General features: G+C 47.6%; 1 protein-coding gene across 1 annotated transcript; it reads right to left on the bottom strand.

Annotated features, from left to right (window-relative positions):
* Positions 1-21,837: 21,837 nt before the first annotated feature.
* On the bottom strand, positions 21,838-22,236 carry LOC135378165 (uncharacterized). The gene has a single exon (XM_064611087.1). It carries the CDS (start codon positions 22,234-22,236, stop codon positions 21,838-21,840), a length of 399 nt encoding a protein of 132 aa, XP_064467157.1.
* Positions 22,237-23,950: the final 1,714 nt, after the last annotated feature.

Genomic DNA, 23,950 nt, shown 5'->3' with positions numbered 1-23,950 from the left:
ACAGACAAAAACCACTTGTGTGCGATTGCTTAAGAAGTTCTTTAACCAGAAAAACAAACGTCCTCTGTATCCGTATGCATACAACCTATTTAAAAGAATATCATGAATTATAGAGTCGAATGCTCGGGAAAGATCTAGAGATAGGGCTAGAGCTGCCTGTCGCCTATCTAAAGCATCGTAAATCGCATCAGTAAAGTCCTCCAATAGTGCCAGTGTGCCACGTCCTTCAATAAATCCAAACTGATTGCCAGAAAACAGGTTGTAGGCCATCGCAAATTCGTTCATCACTGAAAAAACGTATTTTTCCATTATCACCGCTAGGACCGGTAAGATGGATATAGGCCGATAGTTCTTCACGTCGTCCCGTTTGCCTTTTTTAAATATGGGTCTAATAACGGCTCTTTTTAATTTGTCAGGTACAACACCTGAAGCAAATACACCATTAAGTATGGAAAGGAGAACATATTTAATAGTATGAACATTACGCTTGATATCAATTGAACGAATACCGTCGCAACCGGGGGCCCTGGTATTAGAAAGGTTTGAAACAAGGCGTAGCAAATCCGTCTCGTCCATATCGGGAAACCCACACGTGTCACTGTTTGAAAAAACAGGAAGACCTCTTCCAAAAGCGTTAGGTTGTTCTTGAATATTACTGAAGTACTCACTCTACTTATTGTACTTATTGAACTTGGAAAATTACTGAGTAATTGATTACTTCTTTGACTTCTGTCAACAATGGCAACCCTTTTCAGCAAGCCAATCTGTTCTTCTGTTTCACCGCCAGTTCGACTGAAGCAATGACGCAGAGGTCACTGTGACGGCCGTCTCTAGTCCACACGTGTTATACACATGCGTTATTACCACAGTAATATGATACAACCGCGATATGATGATGTAATATTACAACCGCGATCTACTAGAGCAACAGTAAAATAGGTGACTGTATTGATAAATTGTGTGGCTGAACATAACAACAGTAACAAAACGAAGCCGAAGTTTCGATGTTGTTTTAAATGTATGTATAAATCTCTAATAAACGTGTGTATGTGTTTTGTATGTTGCTTTCAAATGTATTTGTGAATTTCACTTATCATGTATGTTGGTGTCACATATTAGAATTTGCAACAAGAGCTGCATGCTTGCATTCACTGCAGGCTTGTTGGCTTTGCTATGGCCCACAATTTAAAAGTAACGGGAAAAGTAATGCTTTACATTTTTAATCGCTAACGTATTATATTTTTGATGAAGTAATTTGTAACTGTAAAGAATTACTTTTCGTGCAGCAGTAACAGTAATCAATTACTTTTTTCGAGTAACGTGTACAACTCTGACGTTAAGTCAACTGTTTGGATCTGATTGTACCAGCTAGCTTCCTTGTAGTGTAACATGTATGTGACCGCATGGAGGACAACGAGGAGGAATTAGCTAGTCTGGGGTAAAAGCTCTTACACTGGCATAGCTGGTCAAAAAGAAAATGTGGGTCATACATCACATAAAACACAAATAGCCGGGCACTGTCGTCTGCTACGAAGCTGGGCTGTAGCTGCGAGTTTTCGTACAGCGTGGAGTATTGTTCGTACGCGCTGTCCCACATTCTTCTGGTTCTTGTGACGGTAATGGCGTGTAACGCGAGTCTGGCGGCCTTTATGGAGCTCGTTGATTCGGACTCAGAAGACGAGTGTTATGAATCGCGCTTGGTTTGTGCTACAATCGAAGTTCTCGAGAGGCATGAACGCTGTCGAATTCCTCTGTATTATGAAACTGTCGTGGCGAGGTACATGGAATTCGAGTACAAACGTTTGTTCCGACTGTCTTCATGCCGTGTCCAGCAACTTGCCGACATGTACGAGGCCTCTGAGTTCTACCCGTCGAGCAGGGGCCAGATTTCGAAGACCGACGTCGCAGCCATTTCACGATGTCGTCTGCTTCCACACTTTTTCAACCACGTACGGGAAGGTGCAGAGGTTTTTGAGTTCAACGTGAAACTGGGGCAGAGGGAACTACGAAAAGAGCGCGGGCGGGGCAAGAGTGCGCCGAGGAGGGAATGAAAAGGTGCTGCACCCTCCAAACCGGTTTGCTGGGTGCAAGGAGGTGCAAGCGAAAAGAACGCACCTAGTAACCGATTCGTCCAGGCTCGGTACTCTCGTTCCCAGCCCACCGCAAAGAGCCACATGGCCACATCCTGCGGGGAACTATTTTGAGACGCGGGAGCCAAAAGCCTTCGCTGCTCTGGCTGCTCTGAGGCTGTCGACCAATCAGAGATGATTTATTTTGAAAGTTTGAATCTGAAGGGTTTGTATCGCAAAAGTTAGAGCAGGTACTGAACCATCTTCCTCCGAAAATGAACCTTCATTGAATGAATAATTCCCTGGTCTAGTGGTTGAAGCATACTCGTGGCGTTCGCTGGTAACAGTTGCAGCTTTATGTTTGCTAGTGGTGGTGATAAAGTTGCAGGGTGTGCTGAACACCGATCGAGAAGCAGACGTACGTGTCTGTTCTTGAGCCGAAGCTTGACGTCCCAGGCACGAAGAAATTCCACGAAGATCTGCGACGTCATCCATGCTTTCGCTGAGCTCTTGTAGTGCACGGGGAGGGACTTTACGTTCTTGAACGCTCGCGGTTTCTTTGACCTGCCGACCACGAGGGCCGGTAGCTTTTCGCTGCCATTCGCGTTGCAGCACAACAGAACCGTGACACGGTCTTTGCTGACTTTTCCACCAGCGCTTCTGTTACCTTGCAGGTTGTGAGTCTTGTTTGGCAGCTGCTTATAGAAGACTGCCGTTTCATCACAATTGAAAACGTCCTTTGGTGCATATCCTTCAAAAATGGAAGCACTTCTTTCCACTCAGCGACTGTTGCATCGTCAACCGCATTTTCTTCTCTGCATATTCTGTGGAACGATATTCCATTGCGTAGTTTGAACCGTTCAAACCACCCGTTCGAAGCTTTGAAGTCTTCATGCCCCAGCTTCAACGCGAGTTCCAAGGCCTTCTCTTTCATCAGTGGGCCGCACATGGGGATGTTCATTGCGCGTGCTTGACAAAACCACTTCAACAGCACCGTATCAATGTCCTCGTAGGGGGATGCCCTCATTCTACGTCTCTTTCCATTGCACCCACCTGCAGGGGCGGATTTAAAGGGGGGGGGGGGGCGGTCGCCCCCCCCCCCCCCATACGGTCGTGTTCCCTATGTACAAACCCTATCCCTGGACGATGCTGCGCCGCAAAGCACGAAATTTCCTTAAGACCCCCCCCATGACAGACCCTCAAATCCGCCCCTGCCCACCGGCAACAGCGTCTTCGACAGTTGCTCGCTTCTTGACTATGCCGGACTGCCACTTCAGAAACTCCAAGCTTCTTCGCAATGTCCTTGCGCTTCAGTGTTCCGGCGTCCACGTCGTGAAGCAGCTGCTGTCTTTCGATGACCGTCAGCACTTTTCTCTTCGACATGCTTGCAATGCCACACTTACGAAGCATGAAGCAACATGTAGGGCGATAAATTATCTAAAGTTCATTCATTAAATTTCTTGATTAGGGATATTTGGGAAGGAGCGGGATAGCGGAATTGGAGACAATTCTTCAGTTAAAAGCTAACAATTAACAATTAAAAGCCATTCCATGTGTTAAAAATCGTGAAACGAGCGTGTGCTGTGGAATATCTATGCCGAATTTTCCTATGCAAACGATTCAGGACAGTTTTTCTTTTTTTTTTTTCAACATCGAATGGCATTTTAAGGAGGATCGTCTACGATCCCGCGTTTGGTTGAAATCCCCCAAAGTACACAGACTTTTCATGATCTCCTTCCCGTAATTTCTATACAAAATCCTCACGACGACTTCACTGTCGTCTGCAAATGTTGGGTGAAATGAGTCACACGAAACGTGTACGGTGCGTGTGCATGTGCTCTCACGTAGTACAATGAAGGTTGTACAAAAACAGGAAATCTACGTCGACTAAAATTTTATACAGGGTGTTTCAAAAAACGTGTCATTCGGACTTTATAAAAAAACGGGGCGACAGAAAAATACGGGGTAAAGGGCACTTGTGTGGCAATTGAATTTGCCATCTTGCAAAAATATTTTCATTTGATTTTAATTAGAATAAATTGAATTTCTTTAATTGAACTCCAAAATTTCCCAAGTCAACCTAACGTTTTTTTTACAGAATTAGAGAGCCCGCAGCGAACTTAGTCAGATCCACTAAAAAATCCGCTCGATATTGCAAATGGAACTGCCCAAAAAAAGTCCCGAAACTGAGGCTTCAAAGTTTCGGGTATTCAACGGCGCACCAAATCAGACGCAAATATTCGTGGAGAGGAGGACATGCTCCTGCCCCCATGAAAGACAGAAGGTCGAAAAAACACAGGGCGTGAAAAAAGAGGCGGAATCATTTTTGTTTGCCGCTTATCAACGTATGGTGGAATGTCACCTGCCTTGTTATCTGCGCGTCTTGTGCTGCACGCCGGTCCGGCGATAAACTGTTCTAGCTTCATGGGGGCAGGAGCATGTCCTGCCCTCCGCGCATTTTTCCGACTGATTTGGTGCGCTGTTGAATACCCGAAACTCTGAAGCCTCAACTTCGGGACTTTTTTTGGGCAGTTCCATTTGCAATATCGAGCGGATTTCTTGGTGGATCTGACTAAGTTCGCTACGGGCTCTCTAATTCTGTAAAAAAAACGTTAGGTTGACTTGGGAAATTTTGGAGTTCAATTAAAGAAATTCAATTTATTTTAATTAAAATCAAATGAAAATATTTTTGCAAGATGGCAAATGCAGTTGCCACACAAGTGCCGTTTACCCCGTATTTTTCCGTCGCCCCGTTTTTTTATAAAGTCCGAATGACACGTTTTTTGAAACACCCTGTATATATCTGGATGTCACCACATGTAGTTTCCATCCAAAAGTAGGACTAGGCAAGGTTGTTTGGTGGTTGTTGTTGGTAGGTTGTTGGCATGTTCACGAACAGCTGAAAGTGAACGGCAAAATTTAGCTGCTCCTGTGCCACATTGCGCAAAAACTAATCGCTGAAGTACATCGAATGATTCAGCAATGGAAAGATGTACAACATAAGATGTAAATTTCTGAGCAAGCACAATGTTGTCGTAGTAGTCTTCAAAATCTCTGAAGGTCCACCCTTTTGTTAGACTTCAGAAACTGTGTACTGCCAAAGTACGAGGGGTGTTTAAGTCAAACCGGGACTTCCTGTCTCCTGAGTGTACAAATGTGATGATCCCAGTGTACAAATGTGTACAAATGTGATGTGTGTGTCTCCTGAGTGTACTTCTTTTTCGTCATTTTCACACGCGACAGGCCTCCGCGCTCACCACGTAGTGGTCCGAAGTTTGTGCAAAACAGAAGACACGTGCTGGACAAGATGGATGACAGCGAGGTGAGCGAGCACATCGAACAGCGAATTGTCATGAAGTTTCTCGTGAATGAAGGCGTAAAGTTATCCGAAATTCACAGAAGACTTCAGGCTCAGTATGGCCACGACGCATTTAGCCGCAGCAAAGCGTTTGAGTGGTGCAAACGGTTCCGAGACGGCAATACATCAGTGCAGGGAGATACCGGCCGGGGCGGCTCAGAGCTGAGTGTCAGAGTTCCTGAGAACATCCACGGTTTTCTGTGACAAGGCTGGCGTTGTTCATGTTGATTTTCTGCCCAGTGGTACATCCATCAATAGTGCATATTGCTGCCGGGTTCTCAGGGATGTGCATAAAGCGCTGAAGCAAAAGCTGCCGGGCCTTATCACCAAAGGAGTTCTCCTCCTACAGGACAATGCACGGCCACATACCGCGCATCTCACGACACGTACCTTACAGGAACTTGGCTGGGAGTTGCTGCCACATCCCCCTTACAGTCCAGACCTCGCCCCCAGCGATTTACATCTCTTCGGGCCACTGAAGGCGTTCCTTGGGGGCCACCACTTCAGCTGCGACGACGAGGTCAAGAATGCGGTCCGATCATGGCTGCTACGCGCCGGTAAGGATTTCTACGCTGCTGGCATCCAAGCCCTCGTGGAACGCTGGGACAAGTGCATTAGTGCAGCAGGAGATTACGTTGACAAAATAAAACTAATTTCTCGCCTGCAAGTTCATTTTACTTTTGCGAAATATGAAAAGTCCCGGTTTGACTTGAACACCCCTAGTATATGCTGGATCTGCTCTGCTGTACATTCCACAGTCATCACTTTGAGCCCATTCCCATTTATCCCATGCTGCTATGGATGGTGAAACTGCTAGTACATCTCCCGTCAACCTTAATAATAACACTGGAAAAAATTGTTTCATTTCCGAGCGCGGTAAATCACCCTGGTGGCACTGGGGAAATGTTAAGTGAACAAAATCCGACAAAACCAACAGCATAATTTTGTACAATTATCACTTCCTTGTGGCCCCTAGTGTTGCTGTAATCGCGCTTGGCCATGCGACAATATTTTTTTCGGTGTCATTAAGGTTGACTGGGGCTGAACCTATGTAATATATATATATAATATTTGTAATAATATATACATGTCTTTATGGTTTCCACTAGGGGCATTGGCACTTTCGTGCACACTAGTGACACAGAGTTTTTTTCTAGGTGTCTCGGGATTTCGCTGATCAAGTTGCTGATCCGATACATCATCTCTGGCTCCTCTTTCATAAAATCGATCGCTGCAATGCAGCTGGTATGCGCTAACTTCCACCGGTCTTCCTTCGGTGCTTCCATGTATGTATCCCAATTCCAGAGCTTGACCTGACGTACTCCCAAACCTGGTGGGGTGTCCTCCGCTTTGACAATATATTGGGCTCCTTGGGCTTCGTGAGAGATACTCCATAGTGTGTTGAAATTGGTCTTAAGGTCCCTGAGCATTGGCCCCAGCCTTTGACCTGGGTGGAATACTGTATTCCGGAGCTCCCTGCAACGGCACTATCTGTCCGCATACGAGCAGATGTGCAGAAGGTGGAAGTGGTCCCAGCCTTCGAGGTTGATGCTGTGTAATTTGTTGACAGTGTTGTTAATGGCCGCCTCTCTTGAGGAAAAATAGTTTTCACAGAATACGAATGGTCTGAGGTGCCCTTCTCTGCCGTGGAAGCTGATGAAGAAGCATTCATTACTTGTTCATGACTTCCGCAATTCATCCAGGATGTCAAGCACGATGTGAATGCCTTCGGGAGTGATAACGTCATGGAGGAATCGGAACGTGACATTTCTTGCTGTTCGAATACTTCTGAGCCAAAAGAATCTCCTGCAATCGATCCGATTCTCCTTTGATGTTGTCGCAAAGCAAGGTTTCCATGATTGTTAGAAGACTTATCCAACTCCCCGGTAAATTCATAATGCTCATAAATATCTGCATCATGTTTGAAGTTATGAATGGAATGAGGCCCACCAGCATTTCCATGCAAACCATTCCCATCAGGTTGTGTTGTTGAATCATCACTCGTGTCAGGCACGAGAGCTTCAAAGGTCATCGTCAAAGGCTGCTATATTATCCCTAGCACACAGTATTCTGAACCATCTTATATATACTATGGGTATGCATATAACATTCCACAACATGCTTGAGATGTTTTGATGGTACGGCATGTCTATTTCAACACCTTGGATGCGCGCCACTTACAAGCGCTCGCTTCCGCATGTCACTTACAACCCACCCACACTATACCACCGCTCCAATTTTCATACTGGGAACTTGTCTGGCCTTCTGCCCACCCTCATCTACTTTGACTACTGCTGTACTACTATAATACTATAGTAATAACTATAGTGATGACCCTACCTGTTGCAAGAAACAGCAGTGTGAGGTTCAAGCGCTCGTCGAGTCGTATGCAATCACGCATGTTGGTGTCCTCCTTCTGAATATGAGGTCCTATCATGTGTAATAAGTAGAATCTTGATCTCTCGTGGTGACATGTGGTATTCGTATCAAAAGAAATGAAATATAAAAATTGACTCAAGAAAATAGATAGTGATTGTTCATTTTCCGTAACTCTAGCTCATAACGCTTTTGAGTTTTGTTTTTGGTCAACGTTGCCGAAATTCGCGAGATGTGTCAAAATGCCCAAGCAGGTGCTTTCCACGCGAGTCGAGTGGCAGTGCTGTAAAGCGAGCTTCACTTAAAGCATGCAGGCGTAAGGTGAAGCTGACTTACGGAATGATGGCACCTGCTAAAGTGTCATAGGCTTTCGCTCATCTCGTGTAGGTGACAGGTCTTGTGTGCTTTGAACTTTATCCATTCTCCATATCGCTTTGTGAGCGCTACGGATGATGCCGGCGATACGGGAAAGTCCACACCCTTTGCAGATGTGATAGCCGTCTCTTTCCAGCATTCCTGACTTCGGCTCCTTGGCTTTTGTCAGTACCTTGCGCTATGAGGAAAGACGATAAGCAGTAGGATTGGTTATAAACGTGTCTCGACAAGAAAACTTTCACAAAGCCTGACATTCGTTAGCCTGTACTGCTGAATGTCATGCCCAATCTGTCGTCCCTGCTATTATCAAAAGCATTAATGTAGCACAGCATCAGTGAAAATGAGCGAATTGAGACATCACATGTGTTGAATACATTGCAGGCAAAGTCCAAAGCATACGTTCATGCTGACATGCATAGTTCAAGTTATATTGCGACCCCATGTACATTTCTAGCAGATTTTTTTGTTAGAATGGTGCTGTGAAGCTGAGGGAAGCACGAGGGAAAAAATTGAAGCTCATTTTTGCGCAGTTACAGTAATTATGTGACAAATCAACGTTCATTTTTGTGGACATTGGGACAAATTACTCTGTCCAAACCAGGTTCAAAGATGATCAGCGTTTTTGTAGCTGGGCCTTAGAGTCCCAAAGTCTGTCACAATGAACACAAATATTCGGCTTCTCCAGTTTTCAAAATTTAACACTGATGCAACCTAGTTCTCCTTCCCTTTGTGCCCAACTCATTACTACGCCTAATTACACACAATTTTGCACTCTAGGATATGCTGAATTGCCAGAAAACAAATTTGTACTTTGCCTTGTGTTCCCGTAAACCTGTGTCTGTAGAAGAGACGTCATTTTGACGAGCCACAACAAAACTGATAGCAGAGCACTTCAGTCTGATCCTGACAACATAATGGTGTAAAACTTGGTCTATGGAATTAAACATTAATAAATGTAAACACATGAAAGTAACATGTAAGGATAGTTCAACTGAAATATACTACAGTTGAACCTCTCAATAACGTACGTCGCTTTAACGAAATCCTCTGTGTAACGAAGCACGAGCGCGTCCCCATAGACGCCAATGTATTTTTGAGCTCGATTTAACGAAATACGTTCGTTATGTCACCTCTATTAAACGAAGTCCCTGGGCTCTTCTGCACGTGTCTTTCCCCTTCACCACGAAGAAAATGAGGAGAAACTTTCCCTCTCCTTACGAGAGTTTTCGTTGGTTACTTCGGTTGTCACGTGCTGGAGGCACGAACGTGGCGACATGTGCGTCGCCTCTGCCGGTAATCCGTACGCCGAGGCTGTTTCAAAACTGGCGCGAGGGTCTCTTCGCACCCGTTTTCGGACAAGAAAACACGCATTGCTGACATTTTTTGCTGACATCTCGCGAAGTCTAACCTGCTTGTGTTGATGACGACGACAGTACGTTGAGGTTTTGTGCCTTTTCATTACTTGTTTTTGTTCGCGCCGCTAATGCTGACGGTGGTAAAATGGGCATGATGCCGTGTGCCGTTCAAGGTTCCATCGGCGCAGACGTCTACGTGACATGTACCCATTTCTCGTTTTTTTTCGACGGTGTACTATTGTTCTTTCCGGACATCATGAGTGCAAGTGAACCAACCAAGAAACTTCGATACGCGAGCGTGTAGGAGAAAGCAGTCGAGGTTCATCCGGAGTTATGAAGGTTATGAACGCTCAGAGCGACATTGTGCACAAATTTCGAGTTACCTAGCATTATGTAATGAATAAAGCTTGATATTTTGTGCCCTTCTTACCTTAGTACCTGTTTCATGACAAATGACGTTTTGCGGAACGCGCGGCGCTGGTAGTGCTGCGGCCATCTTTGTTTAACTTGGCGTGTTCCATTTAACGAATATCTCGATTTAACGAAACAAAGAGTCGGCATTTACAAATTCGTTATATAGAGGCTCAACCGTACCACTGATATCACCCACCTTCAATCCGTAAACCATTACCTTGCAGTTCACCTTACAAGCAATCTGACATGGAAGCACAATGTAGAATTTATTACGGATAAAGCAAACGCACTGTTGGCTACATACGATGAAACTAACAGATGGCACCAACTGACCACAGCCGTACTGCAAGCTTTTGTCCAGTGAAACATAACCTACAGTTTCTGGATCTCAGACTTAAGGTTTCATGCCTGTTTCTCTTTCACCAAATCTACCATTATAGTGTCTACCTAAAATCATTATTACTGTTGCCTCCTACATATACAGGGTGCTTCACATAAGGTGATAAAAATTCTAACTGGGGACGTACTTGCAGGAGTATTACCTTCTGGAACCTTTTGCCGCCATTGAGGAGGCTTTTGACAATTTTTAATTGCAGAATTTTTTTTTTTCAAATTCAACTTTGAAAATTGCCAAGTGAAGCTCATTTTTTAAAAGAAATATGAAGTCCTCCATGGATAACAGCAGACCCAACAAAAACTGTGCACGGTATCGCAACAAACATACTCGAAAAAAATTAGTAAAAATTGTGCTCAGACTGAGACCTCCCATTTGTGGGTCTCGGGAGGATACCCCCACTGCGAAGAGAACGAAGCCCGAGACAGGGAAGAAAGGCACAACACACACAAATTTCTCTGATACAGCAAACTTTAATGGACGACAAACCCCTATATACTTAAAACCTCACAAGCGGGGGGACGCTGCCGATCAAGCTGCCCTTAATCATGAAATGACTGAATCAACCGTGCACAGGCTGAGAAGTCAAGGGAAGGACAAGAAAGGACAACTGGATTTTGTACCCTGCCTAGTTCCTTTGGTGCAGCGAACAATGTCAAGAAAGTTTTCTAGCTTATATCGTTACAAACAGTGTATGTAGCCTTTCCTCTAAAGGCTCCTGACCTCAGACCATCATTAAAGGGATAAGCTTCGTAGTTAAAAAGGTGCGTGTGCATGCGCACAGAACTTACACACACACAAACAAAGAAACACAAACAAACAATGTATTCCATAAGAACGGAGAGATGAAGTTCAAAATGGCCTGATGGCCTTTCTCAGATTCAGCCACCCAGGGAACTTCCACTTTTATTACAAGTAAGCTATGAAATGATTCTGTAAGGCCACGCAAATATGCTTCTCATCGTCCCTCGCTGCTGAAGTATATATGATACGCACTGAGAAAATAAAAATTCTTCCATTTGCATATGTGAAACAATAGGGAGTTTTATAGAATCATTCAGACTGGGGTCATTCGGAATATCATTCAGTCATAGTCATATCAATTCAGTCAGATATTTATTTATTTGTTTGTTTCACAGTGCGTCAAGGGCCCCAAAGGGGCATTACATGACTGAGTGAAAGCACAACACATGTATACACAAGGGAGAAAATGCAGAACATCGGGAAAAGAAACAATAAGCATGTTATGGCAAAGACAGGAAGACAATAGAATGCAATTACAATGTGGCAAGTAAAGTAACAAAAAGCATCAGGCTTGGATTACAGCGTAAGAGCATAAGCTACGCAAAGGAGATGGTAAAATGATTATCAATTGCACGTTTAAATGATGCAGGATCAGTATGTGAGACGATCTCGGACGGGAGGTCGTTCCAAAGGCGAATCGAGCGGGGCAGAAATGACTTGTGTAAATAAGCGTGTCGGCAAAGAGGGCGTTTTAACTTGTGTGCGTGGTCAAGCCGACCTGAAATGTAGGTAGCGACACTAAGTAGGTCACTCCCTAAAACAGGGGAATGAAAGATTTTGTGAAACGGCGATAAGGAAGCTATTTTCCGGCGGTGCGAAAAAGTAGGGAGTTCGACATCCCTTTTCAACAAGGAGACACTGCTGAATGGCGAATAATCGTCACAGATGAAACGCACCGCTGCGTTTTGTATTGGCTCGAGAGCTTGGGAGAGGGCAACCTGATAAGGGTCCCAGATCGGTGAGGCGTACTCTAACTTTGTTCTTACGAAGGTAGTATAAGCCATCTTTTTTACCATAGGATTAGAGGAACGGAGGAGCCTACGCAAGTACCCTAAGGTTCGATTGGCCTCGTAAACAATATGGGAGATGTGCGTAGACCAGGACAAGTCGCTCGTGAAATATAAGCCGAGGTACTTCTACGTGGTGACACGTTCTAAAGAGGATGTTCCGATTGCATATGTAAAAACTGAAGGATGGCGTCGGCAAAAAGACAGAACTTTACTCTTGCCGACGTTAATGGGAAGCTGCCAAGTGGTACACCAGAAGGATACCAGGTTGAGATCGTGTTGGAGTTCGACAGCATCGGATGGGTTCAAAATAGTCCGATAAACAACACAATCATCGGCGAACAGTCGTATTTTGGAAGTAATACCAAGGGGGAGGTCATTCACGTATTTAAGAAAGAGGAGTGGCCCGATGACAGAGCCTTGTGGGATGCCAGAGGAAACTGGAAGAAGCGACGAATGCGAAGAATTGGCGATTACATACTGGCTCCTATCTAAATGAAAGCTTTTTATCCATGCCAGTACGTAAGGATCAAGTTTAAGGTGCGATAGCTTGGCATAAAGTTTACTATGTGGTACCTTATTGAAGGCCTTGGCCAGATCCAGGAAAACACCATCAATCTGTAGACCGGAGTCAAGGCCTGACAATATGTCGTCGGATAAGCCAGCAAGCTGGGTCTCATACGAATGACCCCTTCGAAATCCATGCTGGTGCGGAAAGAAAAAGGAGTTCGTTTCCAAAAACGCTGTCAACTGAGAGAGGATAACGTGCTCAAGGAATTTACAGGGAATACTTGTGAGCAATATCTGTCGGTAATTACACGGATTCGTCTTAACGCCCGCGTTGTAAACCGGTATAACATTGCCAATACGCCAGTCGGTGGGAATATCAGCGGTGGCTAAAGACTGGGTTAAGATAAAGTATAAAAGTTCAGCCGTAACATATTTTGTTTTTCAGCATTTTGGAATTGATACCGTCATGTCCGCAAGATGAGCTGAGCTTAAGACTGTCGATTAACTTAACGATGCCATTGTATGTTAAATCGATCCTACTCATTATGGGGAGGCCAGGTTCAAGGATTGGGGGCACAATCTCGACAGAGACATCAGAAAAAACGGAAGCGAAATAGGTGTTTAGTACAGTAGCGCAATCCTGAGGTTGGACTTCTGTGCCGGTAGGGCTCTCAATACGTAGGGTATGGGTCTGTGCGGGGTGTAAAACTTGCCAAAATTTTCTGGGGTTATCGCGTAACATGAAGGGTAGTGTGTACTGGTAAAACGAGTGTTTGCTTGACTTGAGATGGGTCCGGAATTCAAACTCCGCCAAATAGTAATTACTCCACGAGTGTTCATTATTCGATCTCATAGCTTTCCTGTATAACCTCTGCTTCTTGTTCCGAAGACGTCTTAAACAGTCGTTGAACCAAGGGACAGAATGAGTCTCCCTAACTAACAGTCTCGGAATGTGGGTATCCTCTAGTTCCGCTAGCTTATTTTTGAAAAGACACCAATTCTCTTCAACAGTTCTGGACTGAAATGAACAAGCGAACTCTTCCCAGAACACCGAAAGTTCTGCGTTTATTGCATCGTAATTTCCTTTCGTGTAGTTTTTAATAATTTTCCTACGGGAACAGGGACGCACAACATTCGTAGGAAGAATTGTGGTCACTCTGACCACGAAAAACAGATAAAGAAGGCCCAGCACCGCGTAACGTGGTTAGAACAAGCTCGACTATGTTCGAGGAATTACCTGAAACTCGGGTAGGTTTTGTGACCAGTTGCTCAAGGTGGAAAGTGCAACACAAATCAGCAAATTTCCGCTCCTCTGGGGAGCAATGTGTTTGTAACCCTTCATCCCATCTGATGTTAGGAAAATTAAAATCACCGAAAAGGAGCAGGTCATGCGATGCATAATTGGAAACAATGTGGCTAGGTGCTATCACGGTCCATTGATACTCTCTCTGGTCACGAAACTCCGCCGGAGAACAATAGGTCAGTTTGCCTAGGGAGAACCGCCGCCGCGCGGAGGCGCGCGCGTCGCTACTTGGGGAGAAAACGCCAGCTGATACGGGTAAATGCCTCTTCTTTTGCCTGCGTTTTGACCAGTGTAGACGCTTCTTCCTGATATCCACGTGCATCCTTAGACTGTGAATAGATTTCGGCTAATCTATGCATGCCGCAGACGTGTTGTATCCCAGCGTGTCGCTCGGGATATGATAATTCTGGTGAAAAGGTATCGTTTTTCGCGTTGCCGACTGATGCCATCAAGCGAGACAAGTGGAAACGTTCGATACCTCAGAAAGAGAACTCGCGTTTCAGCTTTGAGTCAAAGTCGACACGTGTGTGCGAGAAGCACTTTGACACATCCGACATTGTCAGAGCGGACGAATTCCTTGTGACACGCGAAGCTCTGAATGACACCGCAAGCAAAGAGAAGGTCACCATGCCTCGCGACAGGTCAAAGCTGAGTCCTGAGGCCGTGCCACGAATTTTTGACGGGTGTCCGCAATACTAGAAAACCCCAAAGCCTAAAAGTCGCGCAACGACGAGGCTGCCAGCAGCGAAACCGTTCTCGAAAAGAAAACGGATGAGTAGTGGTGGTAGAAGCTCGGCGCCTCTCATTGGCGTTGGAACAGGAGAACTCTGCGTTCGTGACAGACAGCTAGGCGCATCAGAGTAGAATGTGCGTTACTATTCATAGAAGCCCTTTGAAACTTCTCTGTTGTAATATACTGCAATGCAGCCAACAAGAGGCCATAATAACACGCATTCATTAATTTATCTTTTCTAGCCCTCAGTAAAACTTGCAACAATTCCTGTCGGACTGATTCACATGTGTGCATAAAAGCAGAACTTGACCGAATAAAGCGGAAGCTGTGGGACACACAATAGAAGCAGTACACCCTGGTGAGAAAGTTGGCACAAGTCTGTGCAACCTTCAAGGTGTCACATGTACCTCTCACACACACACACATACATACATACATACACATACATACATACACACACACACACACACACACACACACACACACACACACACACACACACATACACACATACACACATACACACATACATACATACATACATACATACATACATACGGGTCCTAGCGTTGGATGCAGTTCGCACTAAATCCAGAAAACGACTGAAGAGCTTAATTTTTTTTAGATGTCGGCTGCACTTCTTTGCCCGCAAAAAAAAAGAAAAAAAGAAAAACAAGCTTAACCTGGCTACACCCAGATCACGCCCTGTTGCAGGTGGCAGGAAAGATTCACCACTGTCGGTGAACAGTGCAAATAAGTCTGGCCATCCAAGGCCGTAAGGCATTTGGTCATTTCATGAGTGGCCCTGGAACATTGTTTTTGCCGATTATCATAATTGCAGTCACTCACGGTCATTGATGTTCTGTGATATAAAGTCCTCATTGCCAGTGCCGCTGATTGTGATCACTGTTGTTTCGCGAATCATAAAATGTAGTTAATTAAAGCCTCCATGGTGTGGGAAACACGTTGCAATAGCAGTGTTGTGGAGTTCTGCTACCTAAAATAGTAAATCTGCAATAAATGATGATTGAGTTCATTGCTGTAGCGCAGGTGGAGTCTTCATTTTTTCAGACATCAAACGCGATCGAAACACTTACAGTAAAGCGTGTCGATGAGATAACTGCCTAAACACAGCGTTTTTAGAGACAAAGCGCCGCTGCAAATTCGCGATCAGTCTCATTTGGATGTCGGTATGTGAAAGCCATTTCTCGCTTAAAGTTCTCCTCCGGCCGCAGCCGATTATACTGCTCAGAGAGCGATATATCGCTGCACACCCGTGCACATGTAAAATAAAACAAAATTCAAAAACGTTGAACAACATTATTTGAACATCAGTTGCCTCAGAACATCAGTTCTTCCATACGGCTACGATGCGCCAGACGCGACCGTCACCACCTGCTGCTTATGCGCGCGCCGCCGCGGGGCAGCTCTGGTCCCTAGGCTAACTTTCCGGCGGAGTTTCGTGACCAGAGAAAGTATCAAAGGACCGTGGTGCTATGTGAAAATTATCAACAAAGTCAAGAAGGTCAGGCGGTCGATAGCAAACACCGACGATGACATTGCGAGACGTGGCGTAGAACAGCCCAACATGCTTCAAGATTACAGGGAATACTTAGAAATTGTGGAGAAAGAGTACTGCAAAAACCTAACAAGACACCACCACCTCTCCGTTCACTACGGTCTCGTCGGAAAATAGTATAGCTAGGAAGAATCTCTTCGTCGTGGGTCATAGGACCAAGCCATGTCTCTGTCAGCGCGACAATGTGGGCATTAGTATTATCTACTAGAGACAGCAATTCTTCAACTTTATTAACAACACTACGAATATTGCCGTACAAGATGGAGAGGTCGGGCCTGTGACGTCACTGGCAAGAGGTTGTGGCAAGACGGGTTTGAGATCGGGTGACAGGAGGAACGGAAGGTGAAACAGGCGGCGGATTACCAGTGGCGTTGCTGTAGGACGACCCAGGGACCACCAGATGTTCGAATGCGGGGTGCAAACCGATTAGTGGCTGTCGCTCTTTGTTTGTTTCGTGCCAAGTGTAAGCTTTGTCGTCAACAAAAAGTTTATCATAAACCAAGCGTACTCGTTTGCCCTGTTCTTTTTCTTCACGGGCGCTGGCCATTAAGTTCCTCCGAGCGTGTCGCACTCGCAGCGGAAAATCCTCACTAATAGAGTAACTAGCGAATAGGAACTAGCTTCCAACTGTCAATTTCAACCTTCTCTGTGTAGTTGACAAGTTTCAGAATGACGGGGCAGGATTTCCCGTGCTGCTTCTTTCCAAGTCGATGGACGCACGCAATACTCGTGGGATTAACATTCTTAGAAGATCTTCTTCTTAATGAAGGATAGGAGGTCACCTTGGGACTCTGCGGCGGGTTCATTTACACCAAAGATCAACAAGTTGTTCTGTCGGGAACGAGCCTCGAGATTCTCGACTTGAATTGATAGGGAGGCAACTTTGCGTTCAAGAGATAACATTTTTTTCAGATGTATCCTTTACGGTTGCTCTCAGCGGTTCAAGGTTTTTTTTCTGCAGAGCAGAAACCAAAGCACAAAGCAAAACCCAAAATTTGTTTATGTCTTGTAGTGTGTTAGTCTATCTGGGTATTTATCAACAGCTGCTGACCTCTCCGGATCTGAGAGTTTACCCTCATGAGATACAACTTCACCCAAAAACTGTGTGTCTGAATGAACTGACTTATTGATCTCAAGTTTGAAGTCAGTTTTCTAGTATGGACGTGGATTGGTCAGGAACATCGAGATGTTAATCTATTGTGGAAATATACATAGATGCAGATGTCATCGAAATAGACAATTATAACATCGTTCCACTTGAGAGAATTAAATGCTCTCTTCATTACTACATGCCAAGTTATGGGAGTGTCAGTTGGATGGAGGGGCATCTGAATGAATTTGTAAAGACCATCTGGTGTTATGACAGCTGTCTTATGTTGATCTGATTTCCTTATTTTTATGTTTAAATAATCTTTTGTTATGTCCACTGTAGAAAAATATTTCCCTTTGCTCACTCTTCAACAGTATCATCTGTTGGAATTAGAGGAGACAGGAAGCAGTAGTCCGTTTGTCTCGGTTACCAGATTCCAACTGGCCCGAGGATGTTTATTTACTCGAGCCACGGGGCAGGTGCTGGATGTCAGGGACTGGCGATGCGGCTGCTACAGGGCTCCCCCCCTAGCGACCTGACGGGGGCAGGGAGCGAAAACTGGCAAGCTTGCGTGCCCAGGATACGTGGCGTGGTCGAGGAATCGGGTGACTTGGGTGGAGAGGTGGAGCTGTGCGGTTGTCCACGGAAGAGGGTGCCGTCGATTTGTGGCTGCTGGGAAGGGGCGAGCTGAGGGACACGTCGAGGAACGCCGGCTTCAGGCGATGGACGGAGACTGTGTCCTGCCGGCCGTTAATAAGGAGGGTGAAGTGGTGGGTGGTTCTGGTGGTCACAGGGAAGGGGCCGGAATACGCAGGCTGCAGCGGCTTTCTGACGGCATCGCATCGCACAAACACGTGAGAACACGTATCCAGGTCGGGGTGTCGGTAGGTCGGACCGGACCGGGCAGGCGAGCGGGGTGGCACCGGGCGCAACGAAGACATAACACGGCGAAGTCGGGATACGTAGTCCTGTTGTGCGTCGGGTTGCGGGTCTTCTGGGACGGACAAAAATTCACCGGGAAGTCGGAGCGTTGTGCCATAAACCAGCTCGGCGACGGTACAGTGAAGGTCGGATCGGAGGGCTGTGCGTATTCCAAGAAGGGCAACGGGGAGTACTTCGGGCCAGGGTGTATCAGGAGTGGCACGCAAGGCGATCTTGAGCTGTCGGTGTAGTCTCTCGACGAGCCCATTCGAAGCAGGATGATAAGCTGTTGTACGAATACGTTTGGCGCCCAATGCGTTCGTGAAAGCGGCGAAGAGGGCAGACTCGAACTGCCGACCTCTGTCGGTCGTGATGATGGATGGTGCGCCGAAACGGGAGATCCAGGTGTTGATAAGAGCCGATGAGACTGTTGGAGCAGTGGAGTCAACAATGGGCACCGCTTCCGGCCAGCGGGTGAAACGGTCAACGGCCGTCAAGATGTAGTTGAAACCCTGGGAATGCGGAAGTGGACCGACCAAGTCGATGTGAACATGGTCAAAACGGGCGTCAGGTGGCAGAAAAGGTGCTGGCGACAGACGGGTGTGGCGCTGGGTCTTGGTTCTCTGGCACGGCAAGCATGTGCGCACCCAGTGCTTGATATCAGCATGCATATTCGGCCAGACGTATCGGGTGCCTATGAGCTTTTGTGTGCCTCGGACGCCGGGGTGGGAGAGAGCGTGAAAGTGATCAAAAATGGGACGGCGTAATGCGAGGGGGACGAAAGGTCGTGGCGAGCCCTGTGAAGTGTCGCAAATCACGGCGGCCGTCGCCCCGGGGAGGTGAACATCTTCAAGCTTGAGGCTGTTGGACGCGGGCTTCGTGCGCAGTACGGCCAGCTCTTCATCAGATGACTGAGCAGTGACAAGAAGGTCCAGAGACAGAACGGCTGAGGACTGCGCTGTAGTGGGTGTGATCAGGGTGGATATTCTACTGAGAGCATCGGCCACGGGGTTGTTGACGCCGCTCACGTGCTGTATGTCACTGGTGAATTCTGAGATGAAGGCCAGGTGCCGGATTTCTCGAGGTGTATATCCGGTACCAGAAGATGAGAGAGCATGAGTAAGCGGCTTGTGATCCGTATATATGGTGAATGATCGTCCTTCCAAGAAGTGCCGGAAGTGCTTCACTGCTAGGAATATGGCCAGGAGCTCGCGTCCAAATGTGCTATAGCGCGTCTCTGCAGGTTTGAACTTGCGCGAGAAGAAAGCGATGGGCTGCCAAGCAGAAGAAACTCGCTGCTGCAGGACGGCGCCGGCAGCACTGCTCGAAGCGTCCACCATGATGCAAGTAGGTGCATCGTGCCGGGGATGGACAAGAAGAGTGGCGGCGGCGATGTCTTGCCGGATTTTGTCGAAGGCGGCGATAGAGTCGTCGGACCATGGTAGCGTGGCGGCGTCGCGTTTTCGGGAAGAGAGTAGAGCTTCCAACGGGGCCAGTGTGGCAGCACAAGATCGTATAAAGCGCCGATAGAAGTTGGCGAAACCAAGGAAACGTCTCAACTGTTTGACGGACGTGGGACGGGGGAAATCCTTGATGGCGGCGACTTTAGAGGGCAGAGGAAGGATGCCGTGCTGGTTAACGCGGTGACCCAGGAAGTCAAGCTCCGGGACGCCGAATTCACTTTTCGCGGCGTTGATTACAATGCCGTAATCTTGTAGGCGAGCGAAGAGGGTTCGTAAGTGCTCGGCGTGCTCTTCTGGGGTGGCGCTGGCAACCAGAATATCGTCCATGTAGGCATAGACGAACGGGAGGCCAAAGGTGACAGAGTTAATAAACCGTTGAAATGTCTGGGCTGCATTACGCAAGCCGAACGGCATACGCAGGAACTCGTAGAGGCCAAAGGGTGTAATGATGGCGGTCTTCGGAATATCGTCTTCCGCCATGGGTATTTGGTGGTAGGCGCGCACCAGGTCGATTTTAGAGAAAACGGTGGCGCCTTCGATGTTAGCGGTGAAGTCTAAGATGTTAGGGATGGGGTATCGGTCGGGCACCGTAGCGCGGTTTAAGGCACGGTAATCACCGCAAGGGCGCCAGTCTCCCGTCTTCTTGGGCACCATATGGAGTGGGGATGCCCAGCTGCTGCTTGACGGTCGGATAATGCCAAGCTCGAGCATATGCTCGAATTCAGCCTTAGCGATGGAGAACTTTTCGGGAGCCAAGCGACGCGGGCGAAAGTGAACGGGCGGGCCTTGAGTGACAACGTGGTGTACGACATCGTGCTTGACCGGGCGAGTCCAGTCGGGGGGCTTGGTGAGCTCAGGGAAGTCTTCCAGAATATGGGAGTAGGGCGACGCCGGCGCACAGTAAGAAAGGCTGTGGCAGGGTGGAATGCGATGCCGGATGCCGTGAACCTGAAGATGGGTGGTGGCGTCGATAAGGCATTTCCGAGCGACGTCAACGAGGAGTCCGAAGTGCGTGAGAAAGTCAGCACCAATTATGGCCTGGGAGACATCGGCTACGTGAAAAATCCATCGGAAGTCTCGTCGTAGGCCCAGGTTCAAAGTGAGGGACTGCTGGCCAAATACCGGGATGGTGGTGGAGTTGGCGGCGCGTAGGGTGAAACACGGTTGTCGGCTGCGATGGGCTTTGCTAGCGGGCATAACGCTGACATCGGCACCGGTATCTATGAGAAAGCGTCTGCCTGACACACGGTCTACAACGTAGAAAAGGCGACTTTCGAGTTGACCCGGTGCACTTGTCGCCATTAGTGACTGGGCGGGGCGTTTCCCGACCACGAGCAGGGTTGGAAATAGTGCCGGGCCTCGGCGCCAAACCGCTGGTGGTACCAGCACATGCCGTTGGACCGAGGGCTTGGGCTGCGCCGGCCGCGGGGGGTGAGCGATCGTCGGCGGAAGCGCCGGGGGCTTGGCGAACGGCTCCGCGCTGCCAGTGTCGCGACAAGGTGGGTTAGGTTGTTCACCTGCTGCGTCAAGCTTTCAATGGCGGCCATGTGCTGAGAGGTGTCTTGCGTTGGTGCGGGGGTAGACACTTGCGAAACGGCTGAAGGTGTGGGCTCTGGGAAAGGAGGGTGTGGTGTCTCCACATGCATTACGGAGGGTGATGGAATAGCAACCTCCATTACAGCATCGGCGAGGGTGGCGAGTTCGTCCGTTGAAAGGTTTGTCGTAGTGGCTAGGACCATCTGCACATTTCTCGGAAGTCTTTGCAGAAAGAGTTCTCTGAGGAAGCTGTCACTTGTGGAAGCAGCTCCGTCACCGAGCAATAGACGATTTCAGAAATTGCATGGATGGCCCACCAGAGAGCGCCGTGGTGCGAAAGCCCCGCTGCACCTTGGGATTTAGTTTTCATGAGTCAGAGAGAAGAAGAGCGCAAACGGTTTTGGTTTTCTTTCTCCTTCACCTCCCACACCTTCGAGCAACAGGCAGACGAGCACGAATGTAAACCATTTCCCACGACGCATTGCGCGATGCGCTGACTTGGGCAACTGAGGGCCCCCGTGCGGAGCACAAGGGCAATATCTGAAATCGCCTATTGCTTCATGCACCGTAACAGCTGCGTGGGGCGTCTGTCCCCGAGCTCCTCCGCAGACAGAAGCTGCTGAAGACGTGCGCGGTCGGAGCAGGTCGTTCGCTTGAGAAGTGCGGACTTCAGCTTGTCGTACGGGCAATCCGCGGGTGGTGAAGCGATGACATCATAGACCTCGTCGGCGGCGGATGGAGAGAGCGCTGCGATGACGTAATAGAATTCCGTGGTCTGGGCTGTGATGCCGGACAGATGAAATTGGGCCTCGGCCTGAATAAACCAGGTGGCTGGGTTCCGGTCCCAAAACGGTGGAAGTTTAACGCTAACGGCGGTCACGGAAGTGGGCTGTTGTACCATGCTGGGGGTACCGGGAGTCGTGGTGACGTGGCCGTCCCCTGTAGACATGGTGAATAGCGTGGAACGTCGAACGTCCGGGTCACCAATTGTTGGAATTAGAGGAGACAGGAAGCAGTAGTCCGTTTGTCTCGGTTACCAGATTCCAACTGGCCCGAGGATGTTTATTTACTCGAGCCACGGGGCGGGTGCTGGATGTCAGGGACTGGCGATGCGGCTGCTACACATCAATCCAAGGCATGTTATACACTGTTTTGACAGTTTTTCCATTTAACTTTCGATGGTCTTCAGCAACTACGTGGTGTTGACGGGTGGAACAGGTCCAGCACAGTATTATTCGCAACATGTTTACGAGCTTCACTTCTTTGAGGCTCTCATATAGAAACTGCAACCAATATCACAATACCACCCTTATATGGGCCACTCAATACACATGCACACACAGATGGTTTCTTTTGCCCTGTTACTTTGTTATCCACATCGTATCAGAGCAAAAGAAACTATGTATGTGTCTCGAGTGACTTACATGAAGGTGATAGTGTCATTTGGATTGCTCTTTTGTTTGTAAGTGTTTCTATTAAATTTTTCTTAATATCAGTTAGCGTGTGAATTTCTATCTCCCGTAAAATTTCAATCTCCCGTCACTCCCCTGAAATGCCTGCTTTGGGTGCTTGATGACATATTTCAACCATCCTTTTCGATTTGAGGAACTGCCATCTTTATAATACACGACCATAACACTCGTACCTAGCCCCAGCGCCGCTGATTTAGTTCTGCAAAGTGGCCGCCACACGTTTGTGACGCTGAATAAGGGCCCCTCGGCCGCCGCCGCATGCCATGCGGATACCATTGTTGCCATCATTTGCATTTGCTTTTGGCTGGTTTTCACACGGTGGGTGGTGTTTCTTTCCAGTTCATGGTTTGTCAGACGAGAGACGTGATTGTGTACTACACCGTCCCGCTTTGCAAGCTGAAGAAAGCAGTGTCGGACCCAAGTATTTCCTTCCACAAGTTCCACTCAAATGCTGTCTTACGGGAGAAGTGTCTCGAAATACATTGCGGGGTCCTGACCCAAGTAACTGCATTATGATTCATTTCATATACGGTGTAGCTCACGGATGGCAGTGTGTACCATAAATAGTTTTATCTATAATAGCTCAGTACCTTTTACGCATCTTTCTCTGAACGAGCAAATAATAAGCCATTGTCTCCGACAGACTACTGGAGGAGGAGGAGGAGGAGTGTCGTTGGGAGGAACCCGAGAGGTCTGCCTGCCTGATCAGGCGGCATGTTTCTCGGGAGGGGAAAGGTGGTGGAGAGGAGGAGAGGAAAGGGTGAAGTGGAAGACCGAGCGGAATCCGCTCGGGGGGAGGACAGCTGCGTCCATGGGCCGACTTCAGGGGAACTGTGCCGGCATACGCCTATTACACATCTGAGGGAAACCCAGGAAAAACCCCAGACGGCACAGCCGGCCCGCGGATTCGAACCGCGGACCTCCCAGTCTCCAAGCGCACGCGTTACCGCTGCGCCACCGGAGCTGGTGACAGACTACTCGACAGCATGTTCTCGGCATTTCAAGGCCGAAGACTTTAACATCAGCGCAAAGTGCAAAATTCTCAGATGTGGCACTGTGCCACGGTACCTACAGTGTTGGAAGAATACACCAAAAACAAGCAACCTGCAATGACTGCTCCGCGACGTCGTCTCACTAGGCATCCAGTGGAAGCTCTGAGTAAAAGGAGGTTGTCTTCTTCAGCCAGCAAGC

The sequence above is a fragment of the Ornithodoros turicata genome, chromosome 1, assembly GCF_037126465.1.
Source record: "Ornithodoros turicata isolate Travis chromosome 1, ASM3712646v1, whole genome shotgun sequence".
Taxonomy (NCBI): Eukaryota; Metazoa; Arthropoda; class Arachnida; order Ixodida; family Argasidae; genus Ornithodoros; species Ornithodoros turicata.
The sequence above is the reverse complement of the archived record's forward strand: the minus strand, read 5'-3'. Positions and strand labels throughout refer to the sequence as shown.